This window comes from Nematolebias whitei, chromosome 21 (assembly GCF_014905685.2).
Source record: "Nematolebias whitei isolate Nwh7 chromosome 21, NemWhi1, whole genome shotgun sequence".
NCBI classification, from domain to species: domain Eukaryota; kingdom Metazoa; phylum Chordata; class Actinopteri; order Cyprinodontiformes; family Rivulidae; genus Nematolebias; species Nematolebias whitei.
Window position 1 is genome coordinate 16,316,420 of NC_056518.1, and position 17,782 is coordinate 16,334,201.

The window sequence follows — 17,782 nt, forward strand, 5'->3', positions numbered from 1 at the left end:
TCAGTCATCCAGGTACCAAATCAAATAATGCTCAGTCAGGTCATCTGAACCCTAAACATCTAAACCCTCCAGATAGAGGGCAAAACGTCTCTACAAAAAAGAAACTGTCCAGCATTATTGGAGCATACTCCATAGTGGAAAAAATAGTTTGCTGGTGATAAGACGGCCTCCAGAGCCCACCCTCTCCCCGTCAACTCCGCTGAGACAGTCATGCCAAAGTGGTTCAAAACACCAAAGTTCATGCTCATGTTCTTGCAGTGTGAACTGACTTTTATGGCCACTTGCATCAGACTTCCATCAGCAATCATTCCCAAAACTTGTCCTTCATAGACTTCCCCGAAAGCGCCGTGGCCAAGAGCCCTGAAAAAAAATAAAAAAACAAGTATAAAATGAAACTATCGATGAAACTGAAACGGAGCTGTAGATTCTGACATTGGATCCTCCTCGATCAAACAGTACCGGAGGAGTGTGATGTTCTTGCGGGGAACTTCCTTCAGGTCGTTGAGCGATGCAGCCTTGCCGGCGAAGCAGTAGTTGGGGTTGTAGTCCGTCATGATGGTGGAGGAGCGGATCTTGCTCAGCTTGTACTCTGGGCTCTGCAGACGCCCCCTCACCGCGTGCAGGTCGTTCTTCCTGCGGTACCACACTACGAACAAAGACAATGACAGAACAAAGAGGCCGATTTTACTGAGTGACTTCAGGAAGACACACGCCTTGACTATAAGCACGATACAGCTTCGCAAAATGCAAAGTGTAGGAGTGCTAACACAAGGAGGGATCAAACCACGTCACAGTGATAAAATAAGGCCACGCCTCATATTTAGCTTTAAATTCAACAGAATCACAGTCGCTCCTTGTAAAAACCCATGTAAACAGTGCTGTTGCTTGTGGGATGGCCTCTCCTTGGTTACTTCTCCTGAACTACCTTGTGCCAGTGAGTTTGGACTCACCCGCCGAGGAGGCAGCCCACGTCCCCGATGCAGGTTGGTAGTCTGCCAGGGAGGGGGAGTGGCGAGCAGGGAAGAGGTGCCGTCGAGCCATCGCCCGGTGCAGATGCTAGGGATGTTAGAAGGAGGGGTGGGGAATGTAATGGGTGGGAAAAGGAAGGAGGGATGGAGGAGAAGACGGGGGTGGAGGGAGGGGAGGGGGTCGCCCAGGGCATAGACTACCTCCCTGCATGGGGGAGAGCTCAGGTGAAGAGACACCATTAAGCTTAAGGGTGTGTGAGTGTGAAAAGCTCTTTTTTTTTTTTTAAACAGCCATTGATTTAAAAATACAAATACTGTAAGATAAATGTCAGAGAAATTCAGGTTAACCTACAAACTGTATTTTCACTGCACCACAGCTGCATTTTGAAGCATTCATCAACATTATGATTTTTATTTTGAAATTTTCCCTCATTTTGGAAAACCAGAGCAGAAAAACGACGTAAGTTGTGTTCACTTTTATCCATGAAAGATTTACCTGAATGTCTGCCACCAGCTTAACCTTTACCCAAATAAAAACTCACAAAAACTTTATTTTGGTTGAGTATTATGCACTGAAATAAAATAATAAAACCATTGTGAAGTCATGCTTACTTTCTGAATCACATCTAACAGTTCTGGTTTGAAGTAGAGTAGTCCCTCGCTATCACGATTTGACTTTCACCGACTTGCTCTATCGCGGTTTGTGAAAGTACAGTATTGAACAAAAAAATTAATACTGTATTACTCACATGATTGGGATAGTACTGGATACAGTATTGTACAGTAAAAAGTTAATTTCAGACAGGTGCCGCCATTTTATAGTTTTCTCTCTGTAAGCCTCCACTGGAACTCCTGCACATAATGACCACATTTCCCAGAAGGCAACAGGGCCCTGCCCAGAAGCTCTGTTTCCTTCTGCTAAAAAAACAGAGGTACAGTAAAGTTTTGATGTGATCGGTTAACAAAGAGCCTGAGCGGGACGCGTGCGGCCGATGATCCGGCATCTGTAGCTTAACAGGACTTTATTCTTCTGTTTCAACCAGCCAATGATGAGCCATGAGCGGGATGCTCACGGCCGATGATCTGCAGATCCATCATGAGCTTAATGGGACTTTATTCATCTGTTTCAACAGGCTGGTCACCGGACGCGCGCGGCTGATGATCCGGTGATCCATCCAGAGCTTAGCGGAACTTTTTTCGTATCTTTCAACTGGCCAGTCATCGGACATGCGCGGCTGATGATCCGGTTGTCCATCTGAAGCTTAACAGGACTTTTTCACCTCTTTCAACCAGCCGATGAGGATTTCCAAGCGGGGACACACTGCTAAGTAAAAGTTAGTAGCTACATATAAGTATGTTGTTAAAATTAGAAGGATTAAGAGTTTAGAACATTGATTGATGGGTTGCTGCAGGGTAGGTCTGCAGAAACGGAACAGAGTCGGACTGAAACAAGCCGAGTGGCTCCTGTTCTGCAGAGCCCCGTAAGTAAAATTTTGTAGCTACATATACAATACCGTATGAATGCTGTTAAAATGATGTAGGTTTAAGAGTTTAGAACATTGTAAAAGTGTGGGAAGGGTTTAAAACGCCTTACTATGTACCTGTATATAAATATTAAAATAAACTACTACTTACTACTACTACTTACTACTTGTGTACATAATTTCATTCAATAAAGTAAATAATAAACAATAAAGTTTACTTGAACTTGGACTACTGTATCCACACTTCACGGTTTTTCACTTATTGCAGGGGGCGTGGTCCTTAACACCCGTGATAAACGAGGGACTACTGTATTGAGGTGCTGTTTGGGACTTTTGTTCTTGTTGGGGTTTTTCCAGAAAAACAAAATGATTTCACCTCAAACAACCAGAACAGAAGTAGGATAAAGGATTGCAGCATCTTATAAGTTCAAACAGCAAAGGTCTGAAAAAATAAACTAAAATTAAATAAAATCTAAGGGAAAAAAACACTTTTACTCTAAGCAAAGAGAAGACTTTTTACAAAGTTTAAACCAACCACCGAGTCACAGTTCTTGACTTGACGGCCATTAGGTGGAATAAACTTTACGTATACATAAACTGAGAGTTTGTTAAAGACTGAAGTTCACCTACAGGCTGGACAGAAGGCCGAAAAACTTCAACCAATCAGACAGAAAACCATTGAAGTAAAGTTGTAGAGCAAACTTTATTGGTGGCGACATCATCATGAGAAAAAATGATAATAATTTCAAATGATCTTCTTAAGAAACTGACTTTAGGGCATCAAGTATGTGAGAAGTGTTTCAATGTTAGGACCAAAACTGCAGAAAAACACACATCTATTCCCAATTATTAAAGAATTTTGAAAATCAAACTTTTTTTTGTTTAAAAGCTTCAACCTGAACATTTAAGGTGTCTTTTTTTCTGTGATTTTTACACCAGTAGTTTCCCTGCAATGCTTACAATCTGAACCATTAACAATAAGAGCATTAAGGTGAGCATCAGATATGCATAAAAATATTTTTTTGTATTCAGAGTTAAGGCACGGTAATAAAACATAAGTTAACAGAGAAGAATATTAATACATGTATTTGTTGTGCACATGCAAAATCAACAAGTGTCTAATTGGTTGATGATATTGGATTAAAAGTTACATTAAAACTGGCTACAATTATGCCAGAAGAATAATTCTGTAATTTTATATATTTTGTGAATATTAAAACAAGAAATATGGTTTTATTTCATTTTCTCTAAGTAAATAAAATACAGTGTTTTGCTCAGACCACACTGCCAAAATGCAACATGCTCAAAGTGGAATTAATTTGTCATCGTTGATATTTTATTATTCATTTAGAAAGTTTAATAAATGTTTTATTTCAGCTAAAACCATTTTTGTTCAACTTTTAGCTCAGAACGCTGAAAGTGTATTATTTTCCTGGATGCTAACGAGACACAGATTCCTCTCCAGGCTTTTTAAACGAGTTTTGATTCACCAGAACTTCCTAAAAGTGCGGAATAGAAGTGAGAAGATTTCTCAGCGGAGCGTTCTTTAATTTTCAATGAGGTTGGTATAAGACGACGAAGGAAGAAAACCTGAGGCATCAGGATTCCCTTCTGTGCAGGATTTAGGTGTCAGAAAGTCAGCAAAGTCGAATAAATCCATCTTATTTTACAGAAAATTAATATACATATTGATTCTGCTGTTAGCTGAGACAAATTAAAAGTTCATTTAATATTAGAAGTTAAAAAGGTAATGTGCTAAAAGCAGAAAAGTGTTGAATTTGTTATTTTTCTGTCCTAAATATTACAGCCAAGTTGAAGTTTTGAGAAAAAAAAGTTCTATTTATCCCTATAACTATTATCCTTTTTATTGCTATTTTCAACCATCGGAGAAAAATACCACAATTATCATTTTAAAACACTCAGCTAAACATTATATCAGAGCCGAATTATTTCAGATAAAAGCTAAACTTAAGCTTGTGCTGAAATTTAGTCACTTTTCTCCTCTTAGGTGTTTTACTTAAGACGACACAGTTGCCTTCCTGTCATTTTCTTCTTTTACAGTCAATGAATCACAATGGCTGACATTTCCTGCCATCTAACTCCGCTCATTAGCTGTTTGAAGGTAATACTTTGTAGTTAAATGCCAAAGCTTTTTGCTTGTGCTTTTATAGCTTTTTGCACTACAAAGTGAGTTACAGTACACCTAAACTGAGTCATGATTTAAAGGGAGCCACTGAAGAGCCACTAAATGAGGCTCATAAACTGTGAGGGTGAATAATCACCTCATTATGTCACCCTCTCATCTGCAGTTTGATCTTTCTAGACCTGCTTTTAACTAGTTTGTTCTGTGTTTACATACAGATAAAGAAAAGAGAATCACAATAAAAGTGATCATTGTGCACATTTCTGCAGCAACCTGCAATTAAGCTCTGCCACTCCTTTAGCTGTGGCACGCAGCCAGGACGGAGATGCTTGTCGAGAGCTGTTCTCGCTGCAGCCGTTAGTAACATCTGGAGGAACAAAACGTGCAGCTGCGCTCACAGCCTGTGGAAGGTGGAGGGCACAGACTGCACACACTGAAGGAGTCTCTTACTGAGGACGACACCTGCACAGATCAGAGCGACGCTGCTCGCGATGGTGGAGATCACCACAGCCAGGATCAGGGACATGGACAGCTGACTCTGGGGTTCTGAGTTAGGCGGAGCTGCAGCAGAACAGAGACGTTTGTTTCTCAATGACGTTTCAAAGGAATAACGTAAAAAGTGGCGTTGTGAGGGAAACGTACCCGCAGCGCCAATGCATGTCACGTTGTCACCAGCCAGGAATTCCTCGTCGTCACAGAGGCAGAGGATGAGGTGAGTATCTTCATCCCGTTTGCAGCTCTGCGTCTGACAGTGGCTGCAGTTCAGCTGCACCTTGATCTCACACTCGCCGTGACCCTCCATGGCTGGAAGGAACAAAATAAATTAAATGGAAAATGAACAATTTTGAATCAGATTTTATAACCAGATGTTAATAACCCAATTTGTTACAGAAACAGCCAAAATGACTAAACATAAGTTAAACATTAAACTTCTGGGCTTTACGTACACAGACTAGGCCAGCATAATGTAAACCAGTCATGTGACTCAAGCTCCCTTGTGGTTTTTGATGGAGTGCTTTGTTGACATTGAGTGTGGACCTGCACTGCAGCTCTGCCTTCTGGGAAAAATAAAATCATCAGCCTAACATGCATGTTTTTGGTCTGTGGGAGGAAACTAGAGTACCCGGAGAAAATCCATGTATGCACGGAGAGAGCACTGGTAAACTCCACCCTGAAAGGCCCCCCAGCCAGGATTTGATCCTGCGACCTTCTTGCTGAGAGGCAACAACCGTATACCAACTGAGCTACCGATAGAGTTCAGAGCTTTTTTAAGTTTGATTCCATATTTTTGCAATGAGTACCTTTAAATTAAAATAACTTAGGTCAGTTTTAGATTAGATTAAATCTGTGTTTAAAGGTTCAGAGCCCGTGATGCATCTCTTTAATTCAAGAAGGAAGAACTGAGCTTTAACTTTGATGGGGAAGTGAAGTGTCATGGTTTCATGTCTTCAGGTAAAATTATTATTTTTAAGCTCACATCCTCCTAATACCTGATCACATGCACAAAACAAAACAAAAACTTTTGTGATATTTCATTTTTAAGCACATAACATAAAAACAGCATAACCAGGCTATACTAACGTTATCATTGCCGCCATAAAGCCTTGTTTCTTGTGCTGAAGACTTTATTCATACAAGTGTGACTTCTGATAAAAGACATTGTTTAACATCCCATTTAATTCTGCCCTTGCAAAGCTGGAGTTTGAGAAATATTAATAAATATTATACATCATCACAAATGCAACAAAGCGCATATTCCACTTTCTCATACTGAAGTTTTCTCCAAACCACAGAACATAGCTGCAATAATTTAGCTTATTTTTTTAAGCATGTTGATAACAGCTGTTTGTGTTTACATTGAGCTTGGAAAGAATTACAGAAAATCTTCAAATCCGGCTCATTCATGCCATCGGGGGAAAGGAGGAGCATCTCAAACGTGTTTTAATTCAGTGTTTTGCTGAAGGATTCTTGCATCGTGCTGTATTACGACACCGGCTTGGCATGAAGTTCAAATGAAAGAAATAAAACATTATTGATCCGTGTTGTTTAGTTTTATGTTCTCAGTGTTAAACAGAGAAGTGAGAAATTACTGACAGATGGAGAAAACACAGTTTTGGCTATAAATAACAGATTTTGTGTAAATGTTTTCATTGTTACTATGTTGTTAAAATGGTTATACAAACAAATTAATTAACCATGATACTTTTTCACAGCGTAGTTAATAACACCCACAAGACATTTCATTGTTGCCATCATAAAAGATAAATTCAAAATTCAAAGTAAAGCAAAGCTTTCTTGTTTTTTCCAACACTTCTAGGGAGTTAAATGAGGCCTGAGCCGTGTAAAACACTAAAAACAAGAAGGGATTCAAACCACATGACAGATAAACATGTTGGTGATCTAAAAAAAATAATTATGATAATATCTATTTGTTTCCTGAATCTGTTTAGAGCGAAACAACAGAGTCTTTCACATGGCCGTCTGTCAGCACCGAGGGCAACGAGCTGCACGAGGCTGACAATTAACCGAGAAACTTCCTGTCCCTCACGGCGAAGTAATGAGAATCAGATGGTCGGCAGATCAGCTAAATAAACAATTTTAAAAACTCCATACATTCGTGCACGTAAGCCTCAGTGTCCAGTTGCAGAATTTGAATGCAGACAAAATTAATACGTAAAATGCACATTGACGTTAAGTTGTTGCAAAAAGTCTATTGTGTTGCATTCTGGTAAAGGAAATCGTAAAAACATCTCAATTATAAAAATTGAAAATCTCAGCTGCTGCTGTTTGTCTCTATTTGTAGAACATCACTTATGAGTTCAAAATAACCGAAACATTAAATCTCTTGCTTTCATCAGCGGAGAGCATTTTCTTCTTCTCATTTCCATTTTAGTCTTTTTTGTTTATCCAACAAACGTAAAAAAAAAAAATTATGCTTGCTTTTTACTTTCCTATCTGACGGCTATTTTACTAACAGCATCGTGAGGATCACCTGCCAGAGGTTGTAAAAAGATCTCTCCCATCGGATGCATGAAGGAAACCCCGTTCTGCCCGTCTGCTGTGATCTCATCCGTCAGCGCTGCATCACCGCCTAGAAAAACAAGCAAAAAAGGCCTTTAAGAATTATATTTTTTAACTGAAAGTTAACAAAAACACGTTCGGAAATGAAGTTTAAATAAAGGATCAGTAAGAAGTATCTCTCTTTTTCCTTTTTGTTCTTTTTTAGACAAAGTTGGACACTTTTCACAATCAAATTATAATACGAAGTACGACCACCATTGCTCACATGATGTTGCTGCCTGTTGGACAATTTCTATAAAAAGGATTTCAACCAAATTGTCGTAGAAAAAATGAATAAATTCACAATCACATTGTAGATTTAATGAACTTTAACACAACTCTTTGTGGAGGAACAGTCAGAATACAGGGAGTAACAACATTACAAGCACAGAGCTCATGTTTGCACGGCCTTGCTTCTGATCTGGTTCTGCATTCCCGATCAGAAAAAAAATTGTTTTATAGAAACTAATCCTCCCCTTTATCAGAACCGAGTCGCAGCAGCCTCAGACGGGAGCCGCTGATACCGACGCCATGAACTAAAGCGTTTTCACCATTCAGATCACAATGATAAAAGTTTATTGATATAATAAAATAATGGAGCATGCATATATCCCCTCGACCCAAACAACGTCCTCTTTGTTCAGTTAATAGATGTGATTGTTATTGAGCTTCACAAGCAAGCAATGAATTAAATGTGACCAGGACAGTAATTTTATTTCTCATTTTGTGTTTACTGATTAGAGAACTCTGTTCAAATTGTTGAGAATGATAAAAATAAACCGTTATTCATGTGGCACAAACTGGAACATCTAAAAAATAATAAATAGTTATGCCGGAGAGTTGTGGGGGGAACAAAGGACGTAGGAATTATTCGTTGATTTATTAATTTTTTTTAACTGCAGCTGACAGTTTATTCTCACCTCTATATCCTCCTCCACCACCCCCAGCTGTGCAGGCACCACCTCCACCTCCAAAACCTCCAAAGGTTGGCCATTTGAGTTTAGCCAGAGCTAGAGGGCATGAAGATCCCCCCACTGCACCCTCCACCAGAGATCTGCCGGCACTGAGATGAAGACTGGGACTGTCCCTCCATCCACCCCCTCCACCTTATAAAAAAACAAAGTGTGACGCTGTTGGAAACATTTGAAAGGAATAAAAAAAAAACATGGAGCTGCAGGATTACACTGATGTTACTGTCTAAACTCCACGCACGTCCTGGTCATCTTTAATCAAATCTGGATAACATCCCTCCTGTCACTGAGTTGGGTTTGTAAGGTCCCAGCTGGTGGCTACTGATTAGGCACCAGAGGCAATCAGTGAAGCGGGGGCTTTTCATCAAGTTATCCAAAAATATCTCCGTCTACACATTGTATTAATGATCCAAGTCCCTAAAGTCACAGTTTTCTAACAAATGAGGTGTGTCCTGCTGAGACAGACTGCAGATATAAGATTAAACATGCAAAAACACAACATTGTCTCCATCCTCCCGTTTTCTCCTTCTGTCAGTTTTTACATCACTGACGGTCAGGCGTGAGAAAGTCGAGTAAACTTTAGGCGGTGTTGTTTTAACAAAAGGCTAAAATAAGTTTTAACCGTAGATCACAACGTTACAAAAAGTTGGCTAAACTGTCTTTTATTTCTTAATTTAAAAAACAGATTTTTAAGCAGTGTGGCGATTTTAACAAGTCATTATGTGGCTTCTTCACAGCAGAGGCATTAACAACACTTTAATGATTTGTGACAAATGACTAAGTGACAGGAGGAGGCTTTAAATAAATAAAACCAAGATGACGTTTCACTACCTGCAGCACCAGTTCGACCATTGGTGCCAGAAGCTGCGGTGCTGTTCTCAAACTGCTCCAGAGGCATGGAGTCCAGCGTAGACTCTGGGTCCTCCAGGTATGCATTTCCTCCTCCACCAGCTGCGATCAGCAAAGGCACCAGCTCCTCACCCTCAATCTGACGAATGACCAATTTAATGAATATTAAACTGAGCACTAAAGCAAGCATCCGCCTCAGTGGAAGGTCAGCTTTAAGCAAGACGAGGGAAATTAAATTAAATGTTTCTTAAACACCTTAAAGATGTAAGTGGCTCCTCCACCACCGCCTCCTCCACCTGCCCAGCCTGCACCCATCTCAGACCTGCGGCTGTCCTCAATCACAGATGACTCTCCCAGACAGATTTTCTGTGTAAGGGGGTGCCTCTGGTGTAGGAGGACAAACGATGAAGAGGAGATAAATCAAACAAAACCAGAAGTCCTGCAGAATGTGGGTCACTTTGCTCTTCAGAGCGGTGAGAGACACCCCCCAGTGGGACATTTGTCACAGCAGCCACACTCACCCCGGGGCATGCGTCTTCTCCTTGGTGGCCCACCAAGATATAAAGTATTTCTCCTTTCTCCAGAGGAAATATGGCGGATATAAACACTCCGTGGTTGCGTTTGTTGTGGTTCTTGGCTCCTTTTCCTCCTGCAGCTCCGTACGCTGAGATACTGAAGGAGGAAATAAAAGCTTATGGAGGAAAGAAACTGGCTCGAGCACCACAGTTCATCCCAGTCATGTAGGCAGACTGAAATACACACTCATTTCCAGTTCTCTACAATTTTCTACGTAAACAGATTTGGAGTCTGCATGGTGTTGACTCTGAGCTCAGATGCGTGTGATTTGACCTGAGTGAATTAAAATCTTGTAAAATGTCGTAAAAGAACTCCAAGTGCTTTGACATAAAAATGATCATCACCACTCATCAGACTGGTAACATTTTGTTGGAAAATGGCAGTAAATTTTTATTTGAAGATTTTGATCTTTACAAAACGTTTGTTCTACCCAGCATCTCAAAAAAAGACTTAACTATGGGGTGCTGTTTGTAAAGTTGCACAGTCAAAAATTAACATCAATATTTTTGGTTTATTTAGCTTTTAATACGAAACTAACTAAACCAAAAAATTGATGTTAAGAAAAAAAAGTTTTTTTTTCAAAGTCATTTTCACCATGTTATTCATACATTTATAAACTGCATAGTTCCCAACTAAATATTTAACTTAAAATATAAATATTTAGTTTACAAACTAAATAGTTAACTTGCAAGTTAAATATTTAGTTAGTAAACTAAATATTTAGCTGTAAATTAAATATTTATTTTATACCTAAATATTTAGTTTACTAACTAATTATTTAGTTTATACCTAAATATTTAGGTAGTAAACTAATATTTAATTTGATAACTAAATATTTAGTTCAGACCTAAATATATAATTTACAAACTAAACATTTAATTTCCAATATAAATATTTAATTTGCTAACTAAATATTACCTCGGACCTAAACATTTAACTTGCTAGCTAAATATCTAACTTGCAATTTAAATATTTAGGTCCGAGCTAAATATTTAGTTAAGAAATTAAATATTTAGTTTACTAACTAAATATTTAGGTCCGAGCCAAATATTTAGTTAAGAAATTAAATATTTAGTTTACTAACTAAATATTTGGGTATAAATTAAATATTTAGTTAGTAAACTAAATACTAGTAAACTAAATTATTAGTAAACTAAATATTTAGGTATTAATTAAATATTTAATTTACACTTAAATATTTAGTTTACTAACTAAACTATTTAGTTTACTAACTAAATTATTTAGTTTACTAACTAAATATTTAACTTGCTAGTTAAGTTTTTAGTTTGTAAACTAAATATTTATCATGTAAATTAAATATTTAGTTGGAACTATGACATTTATAAATGTATAAATAGCATGGTGAAAATATGACTTTGGAAAAAAAAACTCATTAAAAGCTAAATAAACCAAAATATTGATGTTAATTTTTGACTGTGCAACTTAACAAACAGCTCCCCATGCTCAACTGTCCTTTTCAGGTGGCTATAAAGCATTTACATGTTGAAACATGTAACTAAAACATTCCACATATTGGTCAGGGACTGTGTCAATAACAAAAATAACTTATCCCAACAATACACATGCAACTCCCCACCTGTTGCGTCCAACTGAGTGAACATTTTGGATGAGAAGAGAAACATCTTCAAGAATAATGAATAAACAATAAAGAAAAATATGTTACAGTCGATTTGTTTGGTGAGATATTTTATATCACAGTCTCAGTCTATAGCACTGTTGTTGTTTTTGTGCTGATATTGATATCAAAAATCAAAGATGTGCAAAAAGAAATAGCTACAGATGTTAACAACTTTAACCTCTCCTGCGTCACTTACAGGTATCGGTTAGTAGCGGGCACCTTCCATATTTGGACTCCTTTCAAAGGGCCTTCCTTCCTCACAGTAACACTGACGTTTTTGTTCCTGTAGGTGCTGTCACATTGGGCTTGGGTTGGACCCTGGGGGCCGCTGGCACCACACGAGTTAAACCACCAGGTCAGCAGAGAAATGTCTATGATCAGAGACACGTATAGAAGAAAACACATTAATATTTCTAAAATTCACATAAAACTCAGTGTAACATTAAAAATAAAATACTGTAAATGTATAACAGATTGGATCAACCGACAGGTGTGTTTGTGGATGTGAAGTGGATTCAAGGTTTCAGCTGAAGCATCGTAGCACAACATAGTTCTGAAGCTAGGTGAAACTTTGGGACGTAAGGTACCGGGTACCGTAAGGTGCTGGAGCTACCTGTGGTTGAAGGTTCTGGGAGTGGGTTCATGAAATCCGAGTTGTCCATTTGCAGCAGAGAGTTGAGATCTGAGACAGAAGCAAACAAAAGAAATACTGAGCTGGAAAAGCCTTTCTATATTGGACTGGATTATAGTTAAGATAATAAATTGACTTTATTGTAGGGGATTAAATTAATATAAAACAATAAATATGAAATAATTTCCTAAAACTGAAAAGAGGTTTCCTATTGTCCTCATCCTCTTTCATTGCTAAGTTTTTCCCTCAAAATCAATTTGGCATCTTTAAATTGATTAAGCAATGGTAGCTCAACTGTGTGAACCTCACAGACTGCCCCAAGGAGAACTCAGATCCCAGAACAGAGTAAGGTCATCCATATAAGTACACACCTTGTTTTAAGTTACATCTAGCCATGATCAAATTGATAAAATATCACAAAGAAAAATTTCCTGGTGTGCCTCCATAGAAGTTTAAATTAATTCTCTTACAAGCCACTTCTTCTTTCTGCTTTTCCCTCTTCAGGGGTCACCACAGCGAGTCATCCTCCTCCATCTCTCTGTCCTCTACATCCTCTGATCTCACTTCAACTACCTCCATGTCCTCTCTAACTCCATCCATAGAACGTCTCTTTGTCTTTTTCCTGGCAGCTGCATCTCTAACATATCCTTCTACCAATATACCCACTGTCCCTCCTCTGGACATGTCCAAACCATCTCAGTCTGGTCTCTAACTTTATCTCCCAGTTGTTCAACCTGTGCTGTACCTCTGATGATCTCATTCCTAATCTTATCCATCCTTGTCACTCCTAAGGAGAACCTCAACATCTTAATTTCTGCCACTTCCAGTTCTTTCTCCTGTTTTTTTTTTTTTTTTTTTTTGTCAATGTCTGTCTCCAGACCATACAACATAGCTGGTCTCACCACTGTCTTGTGTTCTAGAATTGCGCCGCTCCAGGTGGCTGCATGTTGGAGCAGCTCTGTTACTTTCATTCTGAGATTTTGCTTTTGGAAACTTTAATTCCTGTTTTTCTGGATGTAAATCACATTTTTTTGGATGATTGTTTCCTCTGGTATCGGATGCTGTGCAGCTGGAAGGATTTTTACTGAAACTTTTTTAGTTTTGGACATTTGTTATGATGCGTAACCATGGCAACAAGGCAGTTCCTACAACCAACAGCAGCTGATTAACATCTCAAAAGCTCAAATAATACCTCAACTACAGCCCCAAATCTCAAATGAGTTGAAAAGGATGTTCTGTGGACGCATTCTCATCTACCTGCCAGCTGTGCTCGAGTGCCTGACCACTGAGATCCTGGAACTAGCAGGAAACACAGCTCATGACAGCGGAAGGACAGGGTCGTCCCTCGGCACCTACAGTTGTCTGTCCGCAGTGACGAGGAGCTCGGCAGACTGCTGGGAGGAGTGGCTATCGCTCTGGGAGGAGTTCTGTCCAGCATTCAGGCGGTCCTACAGCCCGGGGGAACCGAGAGGCCATCCGAGTCTGGGTGGACGGATCAGACAGCATCTGCAGCCAGTTTCTTAGGATCCACTGTGGGATGAACCTTTAGAGATCCTTCCTGTCTACAGCCATCAGTATCTTTAACATCTCTTAATGAAATGAGGATAACGAGTTACAACAACAAATAATTTCCCTCTGGGATTAATAAAGTATTTTTGAATTGAATTGAATTGAATTAAACGTTTTCTTTGACCTTTGCTGACACTCTTTTGCCACAAATCACTCCTGAAACTTTTCTCCATCCATTCCATGCTGCCTGGACTCTCTTTTTCACCTCTTTACCACACTCCCCATTTTCCTGGACAGTGGACCCCAATTACTCGAAGTCATGCACCTTTGTGACCTCTGCTCCTTAGCCTCCCTCTCATTCACAAACATGCACTCTGTCTTACTAGGGCTGACTTTCATTCCTCTTCTTTCACGTGCATATCTACACCTCTCCAAGTTATCTTCCACCTGTTCCCTGTTCTCACCACAGATCACGTCATCTGCAAACATCATAGTCCATGTGGATTCGTGCCTGACCTCATCTGTTACTTGGTCCATCACCAGAGCAAACAAGAAGGGGCTCAGAACCGATCCTTGATGAACGCCCACCTCCACCTTGAAGTTATTTGTCACTCCTACAGCACATCTCTCCACTGTCCTGCTGTCCTCATACATTCATTCTTTTAACCTTTATTTATACAGGTTAATCCCACTGAACCTCGGGAACTCATTTACAAGAGAGACCTGATTTTAACAAAGAGTGATGACAGCAACAGACAATCATAACAAGCATATAAATTGAGAAGAACAAATAAAAGAAAATGGTATTAAAAAAAAAAATAAAAAATGTCCTGTACCAGTCTAACATACTTCTCTGTCACTCCAGATTTCCTCATGCAATACCACACCTCCTCCTTCGGCACTCTGTCAAATGTTTTTCTAAATCTACAAAGACACAATGGAGTTCTTTCTGACCCTCTCTGTACTTCTACATTAGTATTCTCAAAGCAAAGATGGCATCTGTGGTGCTCTTTCTTGACTTGAAACCATACTGCTGCTCACAGTCACCTTGTGTCTATGTCTAGCTTCCAAAACTCTGTCCCAGATCTTCATTGTGTGACTTGTCAACTTAATTCCCCTGTAGTTGTTACAACTCTGTACATCACCGTTGTTCTTAAAAATGGGCACCAGCACACTTCTTCTCCATTCCTCAGGCATTTTCTCACTCTCAAATATGCCTTTGAATATTTGAGTCAAAAACCTCACTGCCATCTCTCCAAGACATTTCCAAACCTCCACTAATATGTCATCTGGTCCTACTGCCTTCCACTTCTTCATTCTTTTCAGAGCTTTCCTTGCTTCACCCTCACTAATCTTTCCCATTTCCTGGTCCACAGTTTCTATGACCTCTATTCTTCTTTCTCTTTCATTCTCTTAATTCATTAGCTCCTCAAAGTACTCCTTCCCTCTTCCCATCAGACTCTAGCCACACACTCCCCTGTCACAACCATACAGTCTCCAATCTCCCTCAAGTTTCCTCTTCTACACAGATTGTAGTCTACCTGTGTACTCCATCCTCCACTCTTATAGGTCGCTCTATGTTCCTCCCTCTTTTGGAAATGGGTGTTGACTACACCCATTTCCATTCTCTTGGCAAAATCCACCACCATCCGTCCTTCCTGGTTTCTTTCCTTGACACCAAACCTACCCATCACTTCCTCATCTCCTCTGTTTCCTTCACCAACATGTCCATTCAGGTCTGCTCCTATCACCACTCTCTTCTCCCTGGGAGTACTCTATCACTTCATCCAGATCCTTCCAACATTTATAATTCTCTACATCACATCCAACCTGTGGAGCATAACCACTGACAACATTTAGCATCAGACCTTCTACTTCTACCTTCAGACGCATCACCCTATCTGACACTCTTTTCACTTCTACAACATTCTTTGAAAACTCCTCCTTCAGAACCACTCCTACTCCATTTCACTTTCTATCCACACCATGGTAAAACAGTTTAAACCCTGACCCAATGCTGTGAGCCTTGCTGCCCTTCCACTTGGTCTCTTGGACACATAAAACATCTACCTTCCTTCTCCGCATCATGTCAGCCAGCTCTCTACCATTGCCTGTCATCAGTGCTTCATTTGAGTTATATCCTGCCAGAACAAGATCCGGGAACTCTCTCGTTTTGACCATGTGTACTCTGGCAACTGTTTGCTCTGATCTGGCAACTCAAATCTCAGCCCCTAAAAGTCCCAAGTCATTGCACATTTTTATTTTGTTTATTTGTTAAAAATACAATGAGAGGATACGTTGCCCAGCCTGTAGAGTGGATATTATGGCTGCAGCAGGCGCACCAGCTTGCGCACATGCTCCTGCCCAGCAGAGACACGGACGGCATGTCCCGCGGAGATGAAGTGTCTTCATTAATATGGCAGGCCAAGTGGCCCATTAATAGCCAGACATGGGGTAAAAATGGCTATGAATGGTCCTTTTGGCTTGCCATATATACTTTACACACAGGAGCATGTTCAGACAGCTCTACAGAGCATGCACAACTGCTGATGTGAACTCACACATACGTTTCAGACATAAATAAAAAAGCTTAGCTAAAAAAAATATGAGATATATATGATGTGTATTATTCACATTACATCACGTATCAAAACAACGGTGCTAATTTGTCAAAAATAACAGTGATCAAAATGGCGAAAAGACAGTCCAATTCACTTTCATAAAATTAATGAATGGTAAATGGACTACATTATATAGCGCCTTTCTATCTGATCAAGATACTTAAAGTGCTTTACAACACAATATGTGTCCTCAGTTACAAATTCATACAGCACTCTAATATATACAAAAATTAATCAGTGCTTTAGATCCCATTCATACACCGATGGGACACACATCAGAGGCAATGAGGGGTTCACTGTCTTGCCCAGGGACACTTGGCATGTGACTGCTGGTGGAATCGAACCCCCAACTCTTGCATTGGAGGACGACAGTTCTAACCACTCAGCCACAGCCGTCCCCAATGCTGTGGGGACGGCTGTAGATGTGACAGAATTAAGGATGGATGGATTGTCCTTAGTTGCACAACCGAGAAGGCAGTGGTAATTGAGGTTGGAGCAGCAGGATCTACAACGCGCAGGAATGAAATCATCGGAGAAGAGTTCTGCTCAGAAACATGGAGTGTGTGTTGGGGGGGGGGTTAGGACACTTGACAGAGTTGGAGCTGCTGTATTCACACACAACCTGCTGTTGCTCTCCAAAATAGTAATTTAATCAAGTGTTTGCAGATGTAGGTAAACATAGATGTTTAACAACTCGTTAAAATAGGATACACCAAAATGCAGGAAATAGCATCTACTTCATTCAAAAATTTAAGAGGGAGGAGGACCCACAAGCTCCCTCCACTTCCCCTGCTTCCCCCCCCGTGCACACCCCCTCCTCCTCCCACCTGCCCCCACCCCCCATCAATCAGTTTACAAATTAAGCCCTGCATGTCATAACCCCCACATTAGAGTTACATCCTCAGTCCTACATTCTTGACTTTCCTCTTCTCCCTCTGTCTCCTGACAGTTTCTCTCCTCGTGATCTTCGACTAACACTGGCACAATTTCCGCCAGCATCCTGTTTGTCAACAGCACCGGTGGCGGTCGATGACTTTTATAAACTTGCATGTTAGTTTTGGCATGTTGTTTGGTTTTTTTACATCAAATGCCCTTCCTGACACAACCCTCATCTTTTACCCGGGTTTTGGACCAGCACAAGAGATACACTGGCTTGTGCTCCCCAGTGGCTGCTTTCTTCTGCTGTAAATCACTCACAGACAAAAACACAAATGTACATTGAGTACAGATGGGAAAAGTTGTTGAAATCCCTTCCACTGTTCTGTGAGAATTAAAAACCCAAAGTGCATCAACACAGACCGAGGAATGCTGGCGCTCACTACTGTCATACT

At 40.0% G+C, this 17,782-nt stretch overlaps 1 protein-coding gene across 1 annotated transcript in view; it reads right to left on the reverse strand.

Annotated features, from left to right (window-relative positions):
- ltk (leukocyte receptor tyrosine kinase) overlaps positions 1 to 17,782 on the reverse strand; it is a 68,643-nt gene that overhangs the window by 5,060 nt on the left and 45,801 nt on the right. Inside the window, exons 11-21 of the mRNA XM_037694891.1 lie at positions 12,304 to 12,372; positions 11,887 to 12,061; positions 9,997 to 10,147; positions 9,731 to 9,859; positions 9,458 to 9,614; positions 8,576 to 8,761; positions 7,588 to 7,686; positions 5,238 to 5,399; positions 5,046 to 5,156; positions 460 to 646; positions 270 to 360 (exon numbers count right to left, since the gene is read on the reverse strand). Of these exons, the coding sequence (XP_037550819.1) occupies positions 270 to 360; positions 460 to 646; positions 5,046 to 5,156; positions 5,238 to 5,399; positions 7,588 to 7,686; positions 8,576 to 8,761; positions 9,458 to 9,614; positions 9,731 to 9,859; positions 9,997 to 10,147; positions 11,887 to 12,061; positions 12,304 to 12,372 (1,517 nt within the window). The remainder of the gene's footprint in view (positions 1 to 269; positions 361 to 459; positions 647 to 5,045; positions 5,157 to 5,237; positions 5,400 to 7,587; positions 7,687 to 8,575; positions 8,762 to 9,457; positions 9,615 to 9,730; positions 9,860 to 9,996; positions 10,148 to 11,886; positions 12,062 to 12,303; positions 12,373 to 17,782) is intronic.